General features: G+C 41.0%; 1 protein-coding gene across 1 annotated transcript in view; it reads right to left on the bottom strand.

Annotated features, from left to right (window-relative positions):
• Positions 1-16,894, bottom strand: part of LOC113010073 (laminin subunit alpha-3) — a 60,186-nt gene that overhangs the window by 37,999 nt on the left and 5,293 nt on the right. The window contains exons 3-12 of the mRNA XM_026148902.2: positions 9,205-9,322; positions 7,872-7,990; positions 7,595-7,765; positions 5,915-6,015; positions 5,058-5,173; positions 4,143-4,261; positions 3,668-3,758; positions 2,423-2,554; positions 718-768; positions 562-609 (exon numbers count right to left, since the gene is read on the bottom strand). Coding sequence (XP_026004687.2) covers positions 562-609; positions 718-768; positions 2,423-2,554; positions 3,668-3,758; positions 4,143-4,261; positions 5,058-5,173; positions 5,915-6,015; positions 7,595-7,765; positions 7,872-7,990; positions 9,205-9,322 — 1,066 coding nt within the window. The remainder of the gene's footprint in view (positions 1-561; positions 610-717; positions 769-2,422; positions 2,555-3,667; positions 3,759-4,142; positions 4,262-5,057; positions 5,174-5,914; positions 6,016-7,594; positions 7,766-7,871; positions 7,991-9,204; positions 9,323-16,894) is intronic.

Here is a 16,894-nt window from a genome sequence, read left to right on the forward strand (position 1 = left end):
TTTTAAACTTTTAACTATTTAAATTTTCAGCTTTTTTCTTTTAAACAAATTTAACGTAAAACAACACAAAACACTGCAAACCACAACACAATTAAATATAAATTAAAATATTAAAACAAAAAGAAGATGCACATTCTCTGTCATATGGGCCTGCATGATTTCTGAATCCTTTATCATCTGCAACTGAAAATAGTGGATGATTACTATACCTTTCTAATGTGACGTTCTTGTCCCTTGTCCCTTCTCTCTGGCTCTGTTCCTGTGCTACTGCGAGTGTAACTAACGCCCCTCCCCCCTCTGGCCAGCGCAAAGTACAGGCCGCGCGTGCGGAGTTTAGCGGAAAAAAGGGCGAGAGAGAGGGTGAGAAAAAGAAAAAAAAAACCCTCATGGCTCCCAATAAGGGGTCGGCTCGCGTCGTTCACTTCAAAGAGTCGGCTCTAAGAGCCATTTCGTTCGCGAACGACCCATCACTACAAGTTTCAGTAACGTTTTCAATCAAGTTGCAATGAGTATAAAAGCACTGCCATGAAGACACTTCACATCAGGTCTAACCACACTCACGCTGACAGCTGGGCACGCCAAAATAGCCTGGAGGGCAAACAGTGGGACCTATAGAAGGAGAAAATAAGGAGGATGTAATAACAGCATTTTAAGCAGATGTTTAAAAATGCCTAAGTCTGATATGACATATTGGAAAAGTCTGTTTACTGATCTTACCCACAATGGGACCTGCAGGAGATTTGGTGGTCACTGGGTACACTGGATATCCTGATTGCAAAAGAGAGGAACAAAATTAAGACCTCCAGTGACTGGAAAATGTAATGAAGTAAAACCTCAGTGTCAACATTACTTATTGGTGCGGGGGAGGGGGGGGGGGTTTCTCTTGGTGCAGTAATTGAAAGCTACTCATATAAAAACAAACATCCCCCACGCCCGCGTTTTGAAGTTATTCACTTTCTTGCCAAGAGATAGACGAGAGGATCTAAGCAATGTTTGCATTTGAATAGTAAAGTCAGTGGTTAGGCAGCTCAGCTTAATGTAAACTGTACGCAGGGGGGAAACAACAAGCCTGGATTTGCACAAAGTCTAAAAACAACTTTTCATCATTTTATAAAGGATTAAGCACCGACTTTGCTTGGGAGGAGTAATAAGGCCTGAACAGTTCAGCACATCACCACTGTCACATCCATTCTTACAAGTACACGATGTGTATGCATTTAAAAAAGCACACTGTAACCTATTTAGTACTGAGCTTTAAAGGAACTGGTAGGCAGACTTTGTTACCTTTGGACAGACCAAAGAATGACATAGGCTCCTTTGTCTTGTAAAACCGCTCAACTATTTTAGGTATTGTTTACTCAGACTTACTTACTTACTCAGACACGAACCTCAAGCGTTTGCAGACGATGTGCAGTTAATGTTTCAGCTGGTGCTGCAGTTACACAGTTGTCAGATTTTATGTGTACAAGTTACACATCTTCAGTTCAAAATCCAACAAGCTGCAAACATTTCGTGCCGTGACAGAAAACACCAAGCAAGCGCCTCTTCAAACCCAAATAATTCTCTCATGACCGAGTCAACATGTTTAGTCTAGTTTGGCAGTGCTAACATGCTGATGATAAGGACCAAATGTTTAAAAATTCTGTGTTAGCAAAACACATCTTGAGACTACAAACCTGTGTTGCTGTGTTTGTGTAAGGACTGTCAATGATATCGACAATCAACATTAGATGATAAGACAAAAATGATGTGAGTCTTTGGATTTCTCTGTTGTCACACTGGCTAATTTTCAATTAAATATGAATAACTTTAAATTGATTGAAAATAGATGTGTGAATAGAGAAATCGAGTGCTGTAGGAAATTCAACAGAAGCCGGTTTTAAGCAGGTTTATCAATCAAAGACAGAGAAAAAGATCAATATTACTGTAGGAATGGCTTTAGCGCCTTAAAGAAAGAAATGTAAAATGAAACATCGAGCAGCTTATCTCCAGTCATAGCAGACTCCTGAATCTGCTGGCAGATCAGATCAATGAGATTAGATGGGGAAGTTTTTTTATGTGTCCACTACCTGTAAGGCTTACGCAAAGCATGAAATAACTTTACAAGTGTACTCCTGCAAGATGTATTTCTGTCAAAAGGCTTTGGACAAATGTGTTTGTTCAGGGAGAAATCTGAGAGTAAAACAATGTTGAATCATGATTCCAGCTGTTAACGACTGGGTTCAGGTAAACTGACCATGAATAGTTGCACCCTTCTATGACAAAGCAAAGTCTTCCCTTCAAGTCAAGATTCAAATGAGGTACAGGAAAGACTAACTGTACCTTTTTGTTGTTTGCCAAAATCATGCATTTAGCACATTTGTGCTAAATGCATGATTGCTCTCACATCTAACTTGGCATGTGAGAGCAAAACTAAACTTACGAAAGCAGTCTGGGTAGTAATAGTGTCCATCAGCACAGCGATCGCAGTTTTCTCCAGCAAACTGTGGCTTGCAGATACACCATCCAGACCCCATTTCACATCCAGCTGTAGTTCTTTCGTCACAGCTGCAAGCTGGTAGATGCCATGTGATTTTATGAAAAGAAAAAAGAAAGTGCCCATGTTAACATGTGCAAAATGTAGATGTAAAATACACATATAGACAAACACATGAATCATCAGAGTAAAATCCATCTATTTTCTTCCTGTTATCTACTTCAGGGTCACGGGGTGGGGTGGGGGGACTGGAGCATATCCCTGCTGCTATTGGGCGGGAGGCGGGGTACACGTTGGACGGGTCACCAGTTTGTCGCAGGGCTGACACAGAGACAGTTATCCTTTCACAGTCATATTCACACGTATGGGCAAATGAGAATCATCAACCTGTGTGAGGAGGTCAGAGTACCCACACAGATCCTGCAAACTCCACACAGAAAGACCCCGACCACATGGTCGATTCGAAACCAGCAAATTCTTAATGTGAGGCAACAGTGCTGATGATGATGCCCACTCAGAGCACAAATTGAGGTTAAATACCCAAAATTTCCACAAAGTAAAGTAACACGTACAGAAAGCTTTCAACCATCCCAAATCCCAAAACGAGAGCTCTTAAAAGTTAATAATGATGAACGTTTACTGACTCTGAACACTTTCGGCTACTAAGCTACTTAATTGAGTTTGTGTATTTTATGATTAAATTAAAAGCTCTTGGGTCAACCGCTTTAATTCCACTACTTTGTCATGTGCAAACACAACTGTAAGCTATTTATACCAAGAGGAATAGTGATGGACCATTAAAGTAGTGTAAACAATGGCAGAGCCCAGTTTAGCAATAAAACAAGCGGCGGTGCCCGTGGTGCTTGACAGTGGTGCCATCTGTGTCAGTCTAAAGCGAGGTGCTAAAGCCTTGCTTTGAATAAAAATACACTTTGGCTTCACTCATTGATCACACATGTTGTAGGTCACATAACAACATGGTGGGACAATAGTTGATTCCCAAACTATCTGTTGTCGTATCTTGAAAAATGTCAGAGAAGCTACAAAAACGGATTCCACAAAAATACACACACGCATGCATAAACAGCATAGGCTTATATTTCCACAGTCTTTTTCATCAGTACATAGTAAAGTTTTACAACATCAGTATGAAAACAGCATTTTGATGTGACAGACAAAAATGTGGCTTACGTATGCATCCGGTGGGAGACTCAGTAGGGACACCGTAAGGCCTGTAGAAGCCTTCAATGCATCTCTCACAGTTCACTCCAGCAGTGTTGTGCTAAAGAATGATACAGAACAAAATTAACTTTAGTCTTGAACAAAAAAATATGAGTTTAAGTTTCTAGCTTTGCATCAATCTATGTGGACATAACGCAATACTTGATATCCATAACACTCCATCTTAACATAACACTCAATTCAAGTTCATCTTGGCAAAAAGAAGGTCACAAAGTTCCTAGAAAGTTTCAAAAAGAACGTTTGCTTTGGCTCACACAGCAAGTTGCACAAGTTTCAAACTGAAGTATGCAATATCCAATCCTCTGCAAAAGACTTGAATGATATAGAGACATGCAGTATGGAATATTGCTTCACTTTCTATCCTGTTTTCAACCACACACATGCAAACATAAGAATCAGTTTAGACTTGATACCCAGTACATACCTGGCAGTTGATGCACACTCCTCCTCCATCAAACCTGCCGAAGGTGTCTAAACTTGTTCCCCTTTTTTCCACCTCTGGGTCGTAATAACAGTCGAAGGCATGGGAGAAACACTGGCAGGCTGAGGAGGAAACCCCCCAAGACAAACACACACACACACACACACACACACACACACACACACACACACACACACACACACACACACACACACAAACAGAGACAAGTATTATTCTATACTGTCAGTAAATTACCTCTGACTCCCCCTTTCCCCCTGTAAGTACCTTAAGCTACTCATTCTCTTAAAAGGAATATTAAGTCAAGGTTGTTAAGCATCAAGAGAAACTATAAAATCCAAAACTAAACAAGATGGCATATCCTCTTCCTGTAATCCACCCTGTCTTATTAATGATTATGAATGGGTTGGGTGCATTTGCACTGCATGAGTGCACTGACTGGATTACAAGTTTCCTTCCTTGCTTTACTTCTGTGGCTGATTCAAGGTTATGTTTCATGAAGGCCAAACTTGTCAACAGTGCAAAGCAATTAGATTCCAGTTGGCAAAGGCTCTGCTGATGGACTGAATGGCTCGCTGATAAGCTCTCACTATCTAGGTCGGCGCAGGGTTGACTAAGCTCATTGACCAGCTACCTAAACAGACAAAACCCAGTTATCCTGAAGCAAGTTGTGCACCGTGCTGTTCATCACACATACCATATCAGGAATGTCCTCCCAGCTCTTCACTGAGGCTCACCACAATACCATATCAGGGCATCCACAATAGGGCTTAAATATCAGAGGCAAGAGGACACTTCAGTCCTCTCTGGGGGTAGTAATTCAAGGAGCCAACAGCATGGGGAGTAGCAGAGTGCGGTTTTGGTTACACACTAAATGAAGTACTGTACATGTATACTTACGCTGACACTCATTCGGGTTGTCAACAGTTGCAGCGCGCCATGGCTTCTGGTTAAATCCTGGGCAGCAGCGGTCACATGACTCGCCACAGGTGTTGTGCTGGCACTCGCACTGGCGACTAAAGAAAGGAGACGAGACGCCTGTATTCAGTAGTAGTGCCAAGATGGGTTTTCAGAGAAAAAGTCCCAACTGTACATTGATATTTACTGGCACACACAGTCGGGTATCTACAAACTCAAGGACGCACAGCGGAGCACTAACATTCATTCTGAAATCTTATTTCAGACAGTCAGACAAATAGACATTCAAATTTGCTTCGCTTTAAGCCTTGTTTTGGTATCTGCGCAGCTGCTATTCAGCGTTAATTCTTCCTGTCTTCCGTTTGATGTTCAAGCTTTGTGTAGGTGAAAACAGCCGCTTACAGCACCTGGAAATTACAGCGATGAGAGCGATGAGACAACCAACTTAGTGAAGCATCCACGAATCCTATCCTCTTCTTTTTTCTTGGACTTTTTTGTTTCAGAGTACTAATGCTTACAATGGTTCAAAGCAGCGCTTTATCCCAAATCTTATCACAGCCAGTAATCAGGGAAACTAAAACAATCTACTGCTTTTTATAATGGTGAAGTCACTGCACAAACAACATAATTGTGCTTTTCAGAAACAAGTGATCACTCTTGATCTTATCTATGCTATACCTCATACACTAGAGGCAGCATTTGTAATCTTTGCCTCTTTTCTTTCAGAATTAAATCCACTTTACTGTAATAGTTGTACACAAGAGCCCCAATTCTACAAAAAGCTCACTGAATAAAGGCAAGTATATTTTAGAGCTGAAGGTGAAGTATGTATTACTAACCTATTTGGGTTGTCAGGGTTACGGCCTCCACCACACATCTGTGCGTGCCCGTGACAAACACAGCGTCCGCCAATGCTGATGTCTTTGATGCTGTAGTAATACTGTCAGCAAATAAAGAATATGTTATCAGCAGCATAATTTCCAACCATGTTATCAGCAACTTAGCGACACCAGTCACACCAGAACAAATGCCTGGCTCTGCTTGGCAGCAGAAGTGAGTCACACATGCTGACAAGTGCAAACTTAAACCATGACCCATGAGATAATGCTAGTTTTATGGGGTGAATCAGTGCGTGAGATAACACGAGATAAGGCAGCCAACATCACTGATTCCCAAAGGTTCGAATAAGGAAAACTAAACAGATGTTTTAGACACAATAGTAAATCACAAAGATACAGTGCTGTGCAAAACCATCATGTCTTTATATTTTGCCAAAACATAAACCAAAAAAAAAAATGGTTTGTTTAGTTCTAACAGGCTTGACAGTAAGTATTTGGTAGCACCATATTTATTCTTCAGCACAGCCTGAAGCTTTCTTATCATTTCTTTGGATTTTGGCTGCCTTTTGTTTCATTCTCTGTCTAAATGATCTCACATTGCTCCAGTAATGTTGAGGTTCAGGCTCCTGGAAAGGCCAAACAATGACTGATGGCGTTCCATTGCACGTTTTCCTTTCCAGGTATGCTTTTACTGCATTGGCAGTGTGTCTAGGATCATTGATCATTGGCACCTGCTGCCAATCAGATGCTTTCCAGATGGTACTGCATGATGGATCAAAATGTGATATTATTTTTTAAAGTTCATAATTCTACAAGTTTTGACATGACATCCCTTACCCACCGGCTGAAATGCAGGACTAAACCATGACAGAGTCGTCTCAATGTTTTACAGATGGCTGTAGACACTGTTGTACTTCTGGCTTCTTGGCAGCCACCTTTGACCATTTCTGATGAGGCTTCAGTGAACAATAGCTGGATCAACTCAAAGGTCAGATCTATCTCTCCGGTCCTAGGTCAGGATATTTTTCCTTCTTAAGGACACAACTTTCAGATAACTTTCATCGTTAGGTCTGCCGCTTTTGTCCTCCACAAGTTTCCTCAAAGTTTTTTTCAGGACACACTGCACACCATGCTGAGATATACAAAGTTTTCGACTAATAGCGCTTTGGGCTTTAGCTTGTTGCTGATAAAATGATTTTTTTTCTTCCTGTCAGAGTGTGTTATTTTTGACATGAAATGGAAACAAATAATTATTTGCAACTTAGGTGCCTTTTTATGCTTGAATTGTTTATAGGTGTTCCCCTAAAAATGGTCAAATATAAGGACTTGACTGAAAATAAGTGAAAAACCAGCCAGTTTCAAAGAAACACTATGACAGATCTTCAGAAAGCCTGGAGAAATATTGGCTACTGGAAGCAAAATATTAAAAAAATGAGGAGTAGCTCAGATGTTTTGCACAGTCCTGTACACTACTCTGTATCAAGGAAATTACCAAGATGACTCATATGATAGATAACAGACAGACCTGGCAGTGGGTCTCAACACAGGTGAACATGTGGGTAGGCCTGTGCGCTTGTTTCAGCAAAAAACAAGCTAGCAGGTGGGTGCTGCAAAGGCCAAATGGGAAACAAGAGCCTGCCAGCATGACACCATAGTGCGAGGTTGTTCAGTGTGTCTCACCCTGCGTGTAACGGTGGGGTCTCTCTGGGCCTTGGAGATGAGGTGGCCGAGCAGGGTATTGGTGCGGAGGAAGTGCAAGCGGATATTGGTAGCCTTTGTAAAGTCTTGCAGCGCAGGTGAGTAGGTAAAGTTTTTGGCCCCCGGACGGCCGTTGACAAGGGATATCACAACCTAAACAATACAAATTTACAATCCATTTACAATGCTTATTACAATATCAAGCTATTTGATTTACTTCAAAAAGAAAAAAGGAGAAAGAAATACATTTTTATTTTACCTCTCCATTCTCCAAAGGGATGATCCGTGAGTATTCTGTGATGCAGAGCTGGTCGTCATCATTTAATAAACGGGCATTGGGCTGCTTTCCAAACCTCTCAATACACTCACGTGCTGAATCTGCCAAAAAGAAGAAGAAGAAGGAGAAGAAGACACCCATTATTCTTTATATTTTTATAATAAATCATTTATTTAATTAATTAGTTCTCTTGACAATGTAAAGAAATTACATTGGCATCTTCACATGAAAAAAAGGATCATGTTCCTTTTGCATGACGCAAAAGGAAAAGACCAAAGAAGTATAATTTTAAATGGAAAAACTGGGATTTTAAATAATCTCAAATCTCTCTATATATATACACTGGAAGGAATGATATAATATGCAATTGCAGTGTTTATGCAGCTGGAAATAATTTTTTAAAGGTAAAGCTCAAGGTTAAGCTAATAGTCTCTAACTCATGATAGCTCCTGAAAGAACACAAACTTGAAGAGAAACCTTGAGACTGTAAAACAGATGAGTCACAGCTGTGTCTCCTGGCAGGCTCTGTGCACGCATCCCACCCTCCCTCAGATATCCAATCAGCACATACAAAATATGCATTAAGTATGTAAAATGGTGGCAGTTCAGTGTCAGATTTGCAGCGTGTCACCACCTGCCACTTTTAATACACCAAAATCAGTCATTAAGCTGACATTCTCGCATGTTTTCAACAAGTCAAATTTAATCAAAGGTTTTTGTTCACACCCACTCCCTGTCTAAATCTGTCTCTGATTAAACATACTGCAGTACAAAGTTTTAACTCTGTCCGCAGGCCTTTTTCTTTACAGAAACACTTTGACTTGTCATGGCAGGAAAGACACGTGTATAACTAATAGTGTTAATGATGACCACACTCTTTTTGCCTCTGCCAGTTCTAGAAATGTATAATACCCTGGATTGCTGTGATAGCTTTTGGTAGGCTGAATTTTAAATCCTTTCCATAAAAAGGCCCAAAGCTGTGTAGTGCAGAGACATGAAACTCTGCCCTATCTGTGTATTTATGACTGAAATTGATTTTTTTTTTTTATTTAATCCACAGAGAAAACCTTTATGAGAACAGAGTCTAAAAGAATCTGTCATCACTAATTACATCATTATAGACAACAATAGAAAACGGCACTTATTTATTTTAAAAGGCATTCTGCAGACCTGCACGTTTCCTTGATTTGAAACTCAGTTGAGTAATTGATTCAAGTTGGGACCACATTCAAGAGGATTCAATGTTTGATTCACAGCACAAAAAGTGCACCAGCTTGCAGGAGAAGGTTTTTAATGCATTAACATATGAACTTACGTGCAAAATACTGCCAGGGGGTGAAGGTTTTCCCATTGTCGACAGACCTCTCCAGCACCCACAGGTCAGGACGTGGTGAATTCGCAAACTTAATGAGGACATATGCGACATGGAAGAGCTAAAAATAAAAAAAATTAAAAAAAAAATAAAAAGAGAGAGAGAGCAAAGAGGAGGGTAAATAAAAAAGCACCCAGTGTTCAGAATGAATTTTGGCAAAATACAGTTTCCTGTACTTGCTCTGTCAAAGTTCCCTGCTTGACCTGGAGCTCTGAAGATATCATTTCCTCTCTTGTGAATGTATGGATACAACAACAGCTTGGCTGTATTATCTCTGTAAATGATCACCACAGGATTAATGGCTTTGAACGAGGAAGAACTTCCTGTTTTGAGCCCTTTTATTCTTGAGTCTCAGCTTTAGCGGTATCTGTGTGGCCAACATTTGTTAGAGTGTATAAACTGGTGCAGGTGCAGCCCACATGATCCCTGTATGCTTCCCCGAACTTTCTATCTTCACCTCCCATCAGAATACTCAGTCCACACGAGGCCAGAGAATGATGTCAGTGACGGTTTCTGCCAACACTGAGCTTTCTGTCAGGCCCGTGATATTCACCGCAGTACATTTCCTTTACAGTTCGTCAACATCGTTATCAAGCCCTAAAAGCGGGTGACTTCAGCTTGATTGAACATTGTACAAAAGAAATGTAATTTGTGCAGTCAAAGGTCTCTTTGTTATGACTTGGCATGGACTTGACATAGCTTGGATCGCAAACATTTGACACTATCCTGCACGTGACACCTGCAGTGTCAACAAAAAGGCCTCGTCTACACCCGACTACCACACCCGTCCATGTCTTGTTTAGCACGGTTTAGAAAGAGTTTATCTAAAAGCTGGCACGCGGAAACATTGCATGGTTCAAAAACATATAACCTGCAGTACCTGCACTCATTGCTAAGCTCATGAATGTAACTGCATCTACATAATGCGGTGCACTACTTCAATAACAGACATTTCTACAGACTGTCTGTCTTCGAGGCGGATGAAGGCAGGCCCACACTCGTCCAGCATCCCACAGCACATTGATGAAAGCCCAAGGAAGCATTTGAAATATTCCAGTTACTCACTTGCATGAGACGAGGAGCTCTAATACAAACATATCAAAGCAGAGCAAAGTCTGGCAATGCATCTGCTGTGGACTTACTGTGTCGAAAAGGACCCACAATTATACTGACAAGAAAAAACCTCAAGTTCAAGAAGCCCTTAGGTTGATGGATTTTGAGAGAGTTCAGAGGTCAGTTACGGAAACGTCCGCCTTTTTTTTTCTGCCTGAAGATTGCAGACAATCACCAATAAACAACAAAACAGTTTGCAAATCAGGAAACGTCTTTAATCAGGGTCCAAGCGGAAAGTAAATAAAACAACTTGCAACCACAGCTTTGAATAGGGTGTGTCCTAAAATTAATCAGAGAACACTTCCACCCGCATGCAACAGGATGCGCAACTAACAAAAAAAAGATGCACGGCTGCACGGGCTGCAATCTAAAAATAGAAGCAGGAGTTGCCTGTAATCAGCATGCTGGTTCTGATGAGGACCTGCAGGAAGTTTGGTTCACATGGGCTGCAGTGACGTTAAGAGATGTCAGGAGGGTGAGATGGCACGAGTGTAAAAAAAAAAAAAGGAAAGAAAAAGGGTCAGTGCAGTGGCGAGAGACTTGCTGGCTGGCACGCAGACCCATCTCAGATTCCAAACATAGCGCCACATTCCCCTTCCCCCCTAATGCCCCCAAAGCAGAGTGTGTCCCTGCTTACAGGAACCTGCTGCTGACATCAACGTTCAGCAGTGAAAATCTCCTCCACCACTTGTGATGATAAAGATGGCAACAAGATCCTCCAGTGTCACAAAAAATAAAAAAAAGAAGCCAAAGTCCAAATTAGAGTGCTGAAACAATCAGACACCAGCTGTGTTTCAACAGAGATTTGGGTTCAAGATGGGTAGTGCAACAAAACTAGCTTTTTGGGATACAAACTGAGCTGTAGTCTGCAAGTCGCTATGCAATCTCAAAGTTTAGTTACAAGTAATGCGATGATGACACAAAGATTCAGGGACTTATTATTGACTTGATGCCAAACACTGAGTGTTGGCAAGATGAATCCTCCGGAAACAAACACAGCTAGAAACAGACAGTGTGATCTTGGAAACTGCTTAAGCAAAGCCATGCCTGTCCTGGCATGGCTTTGCTTAATTTCAGGCCTGTCTTTCCAACTGTGTCCTGCCAGTCTAAACACATGCTCTTGAAATATGTCCAGCACCTACGTATTGTTTGAAGGAACCATGAAATACTGTAACAGCATGTTAAGTGCATGAGTAGTGGCACGAAAGACATGAAACACACTGACAAGCTTGAGGTAAAAAAAAAACACTTGGAATGGCAGTTGAGAAGTACCATCCTCTCCCCCTCCCAGCATCTGCGGCTTCGTACTGCCGTGAGGTCTGACTTCTCAACACCCACAACACAGGGCTGTGTGGGTGGGTGTCAAAAAGGTCAGAGTTTTAGCTTTGACAGGTTTGACAACTACCCTCTTCGCTTTTTACCACCCTTCTTAAATTCTTGACCTAGACCTGATGTCATATATATAAGGTGTAAAGCATCCAGATCTCCTCCAACCTCCTAATTAACGCAACAGAACAACAAAGCCATTCACATCCCTCGTGACCAAACACCTTTTTAACAGCATAACAACATATTTTCCTTTCCTTTTTGGGCCTGTAGAAATGTGTAAATTAATTCTGACACACACACACACATGCATACACACTAATCATTCCTAAACCCATCAACCCTTAACATGTCAGGCCCAAAACTGTCCACATGAATAACCCATTTTGTATGTGCGACAGCTCAGAAGTGATATACTTGCACCATTCAGTGTGATCTGCAGCCCCACTGTTGCCTCTACACAGAGGTTCTACCCTCTAACTTCACACATGCTTGCCCCTTCAGGTATTAGAGCTGTGGAGCTACAAGATCTCAAAAGAAAAGAGCTGATTGCATGACCCTTGGGTTGTTATACTCCTTTTAGGCATGCCTGCCACGTGGATCTCTTCAATTATAATCTTTTTGTGTAGATCAAATGAAGTGTACTGTAAAATGAACTGGTTAGGGTTTTCTCACAGCTTCCTCAATCATCAAAATGTTGTGTCAAACATTTCCATGTCTTTTATTTTATTTTAATGTTAAACAGGTAGGAAATGAGACATAAGCTAGCAATACTGTTAGCAATATTGAACATCATAATCCCAAAGTTCAACCAAAGGGTACAACCAAAAAAAACTAAATCTAGATTGAGAGCACAATCCTGACAGTGAGCGCCTGAAAATCTGATATAAAATCAGAAGAATGCAATTTAAAGGAGGGGAGGCATCACCTTCTGTTACAGTGGATCACCCGTGCCAGACAGGACACGTAGCGCAGTGGGGATGGAGCAGTTGCACTCCAGTCTGTAATAATGCAGTGTACAACTGTTTGTCTGTGTGCAACAGGTGGGCTGTGGAAGGAGAAGGGGGTAGTCTGGTATGTTTTTCTCTGTCTCCATGACAGAAGTTATATGGTGACGACGAGCAGTTGGCTAAAAATTGCACGAGAAGTATTTCTGGTAATAATGCCGCACATTTCTACTTCTGCTTTGAACATTATGCACTCAGTCGCCACTTTATTAGGTAAATCTGTTCAACTGCTTCTTCACTTAAATACATAAGTAGCCAATCACATGGGAGCAACTCAGTGCATTTAGCCATGTACGCTTAGTTGAAAATTCCTTGTCAATGTTAGATATTTGAGGAGAATTGCCAGACTGCTTTGAGCTTATAGGAAGGCAACGGTAACTTGTATAACCACTTGTTACAACCAAGATGTGCAGAAGAGCATCTCTGAAACTAGTTGAACATTGAAGTGTTGGGTGACAACACTACCACAACAAGTGCCACAGGAAACTGTGTCTACAATTCACACAAGAGTAACAAAGTTGGACAAAAGAAGATTGGAAAAAAGTTGTCTGGTCTAATGAACTCAAATTTCTGCTGGCAGGGTCAGAAACAATATGAAAGTATGGCTCCATCCTGAATGGTATTAAAGATGCAGGCTGGTGATGGTGGTGTAATGGTGGGCGTGTTATTTTCTAGGCACACTTTGCCAAGAAAATAACCACTTGAGCTTCATTTAAACACCCTACCTAATTACTGACCATGTACATCCTTTTATATCCACAGTGTACCCATCTTTTGATTGTTGCCTCCAGCAGGATAACACACCGTGTCACAAAGCTCAAATAATCTAAATCGGGTTCCTTGAGCATGAGTCTACTGTACTCAAATGGCTTCCATAGCCACCAGATCTAAATTCAAAAGAACACTTCTGGGATGTGGTGGAACAGGAGAGTCACATCATGGATGTAACTGTGCGATTTTAATATGGATCAAAATCTCTGAGGAACGTTTCCAGCACCTTATTGACTCAGTGCCACAAACAATTAAGGCAGCTCGGAAGGCAAAAGGGGGTCCAGTGTGACAGTAGTTATTCATTGGAGGATGTTTTAAAAGCAATGCAAATTCAAAACTGGCTGTAATGTGAAGAAATCAGCGATCTAATAACCAAGTGATAGAATCTGATTAAAAAATTGGCAAAAAAGCAAAAAAAATATTTATGGAACACAGTGCTTTAGTAGTGATGTGTAAAATTCTGCAGCTATGTTGCTGCATTGTGCTGCAGTATACATGGGTGTATATATGGGTGAGCTATTCATGAAACACCCCTGTCAAATGGGTCTAGGAAACTTCCCATTGCATCAATGCCTGCGTCAGTAAACCTGTGACCACTGAATAACATTACTATGTACAAACTGGTGGCGTGGCCCTTGAAAAGGTGAACAGATCCCACGTTAACCCCCACAAGCTTTTCCACATCACAGCTCCAGATTTAAGAGGAGCTGCTGTCCAACAGTCACCCGTGATGCACTCTGCTAATGCTAACTAGCACAGTGTGACTGTTAGTGTAGTTGTAAATATCTGCTGGGTTGGCCTGGTGCCTTGGGCAGCCCAGCTAAAGACGGGCACTTACATCACCTCCATCGTCACCGAAGCAAAAGGGATATGTAACAGCCAATGTTGTCTCAGGGGTGAGCCAACTATACAGTATGAAGAAATATTTATTACAAAGCATAGATAGGCAGTTCTTCTACAGCAATTTACTCACTTCTTTGACTGTTCAGGATTACATCGGCAAATCACAGCTTCAATTAGGATTACAGCCTATACAAAATACAAATCCGCTTCTAACATGGTTTCAAGAGACGCAGTGCAGCCATGCAAACTGAATCTGGACCCAGAAGGTCACCCATGCATACAAGTAAGCATCATGCAGGGTTGTACATTAATGTCTATTAGATTAAACAGCATCAAGAGTGCTCAACAAGCCAGGAAAATTTAATGTTTTCAGATATAACTTCTACGCTATGTGTGTTTTCTCTTTTCTCACCACCAAATTACACCACCTCTCTATTTCTAGCCATTTATCTTGTGAAAAGAGAAGGCCGGGTCACTTTCAGCAAGGCTTAAAAGGGCCAAACTTTTGTGAGAGTCTGAGAGCATAGAAAGGATGTCACACAATACCGCCTAGAAGGATTCTAACACAAAAGGGGGCGACGGCTGCAAATAAAACATTCAAACCAACTTTTGTGGGAGGTGAACCCCCGAGAAAGAGGATTAGGTTCCAGGGGAATGTCTCCAAAATTGAGTTCTTGGAAGCTTTTTCTCTTGACGATTGCTGAATTATAGACAGAGCCAAAAACATTGCATTAACCTGAGTCACTCTCTTGCCACTTTGTTACAAAGCTAAATCACAGATCTTGAACTTGTTCACATCTTCTAAAAAGTGAAAGGTCTCAGTGTGCACACTACCAAAGCCTTCTAAATGAATAACCTTCAAATCACAAATAACAAGACATTCTGCAATCAGAGGCTATTTAAAGCAGCAAAAGCACGAACATGATAAACACCAGACGACTTAAGAAATGCCTCAAAGCTAAAAAAGAATGAAACAAAACAAAACACGTAATTAATCAGAACGTCGTTTAAACTACTAGGATCCAATATTCACTCAGTCACTGCCTGACTTCTACCAATGAGAAGCAGCTCACTCTCATCAGACAGACTGCTGTAAGGCCTATAATGTTTGCCTCACATGGTCTACTCTGGGTTCACTCAGGCAGATAAGCACATGTGGTCAGGGCTCCTAAAATACATTCCCCAGAAAAAAGGAGTGACTGGTAGCCTGATACATGGCATAAATATTTAGAGGAACAATGGCTTACTTACTGTGCCCTGTAAATAGGTTCACAAGGAAAAAGGTTCTAGGAAGAGAAGCTACTTTTTGCCGTCATCAATTCATAATAAGTATGTTTCTGACAAAATGTGCTAAAATAAAAATGCACAACACAAAATGTGTATTTGTGCAACCTGCACATGCCTCTGTATAGTCCAAGTTATTCACTCTAAGCAAATTCCTAAACAAGTAAGTAAAGAAGCCAGTGACACCAAACATCATATTAAGGTGTTTAGGGGGAGTAACTGAAGATCACTGTGGTCGTTTCCTGACTGAAGGTAGGATTTGTCATGGGTCATAGGTCAAAAAGCCAAGAAGTCACAAAAACAGGGAGCAGCTTGCCTGCTTGCCTTGGCCTGTCTGAGACAGGGGGCCTGTGCAGTGTAGATTGCTTAGCTGCAGGCAATTTAGAAAGCGATCCTGCTACAAGAAGCATTTGACCTCTATGGCCGTTAACGAAAGCGGTGCGAGGTTTTAGCAAATGTTTGCCAGAGAACTGGTAAAAGGTAAAACGCATTGTGTTTCCAAATATTCAGTCTTGGTTTTGTCTGTTAGACTCAGATTAGTTTGTAAGACAGTTTTAATCATCAACCCAGGCAAACTATATGGTGACCTGATTACAGCACTACATAAATCAGAACAGCAGTTAAACAGCACAGACATCACCCAAGGCCAATACAGCGATAAAACATCACAGTCACTTAAAATAAATAATGTCATAAATACGCATGCCAGAGTTTTTGAAAAACAAAGGTGAAAAATCGAAAGAGTTTTTTAAAGTGTGCAATGGCAGTAAGAGGTCAGGACCAAAAAACACGGGTGTATCGGTAATCTTTTATCACGATGTGTAAATGCTGCACCTCCACATTCTCATTAGAAACTTTGTTCCTTAGTTCTTGTTTCTCTTCCCAACATCTCTAAAATCATTACTGTGAGGGGATACAACATACAAAAGAGATCTTAGTAAAGAAAGTGAGAAAAAAGTTGGCTTCATACAAAGAAATGCCCATGCAGCGACAAAGGTCTTGAGACAAAAGTCAAATATCAGGACAATCCATAACTGTCAAGACTTTTATTGTAAACCAAAAATGTCAGCCTCCTGTTGATGGCATAGGCAATATTCATTTTTCCAGGGATAATCTCATCCAGTAATAAGACAATAAATCCCCGGAATTTCAATGTCCCAATCCTGGCAATGGTTAAACTCTAAAAGTCACTTAATTTATTTAAAAAAATGGCATATTACTTTCTAAATATGCAAATTCATCTCGACTTGCCTGCGAGCCATTCCCATTTTCGCTCTTCCTCTCCAGAC

Source organism: Astatotilapia calliptera, chromosome 18 (assembly GCF_964374335.1).
Source record: "Astatotilapia calliptera chromosome 18, fAstCal68.1, whole genome shotgun sequence".
Lineage (NCBI taxonomy): Eukaryota > Metazoa > Chordata > Actinopteri > Cichliformes > Cichlidae > Astatotilapia > Astatotilapia calliptera.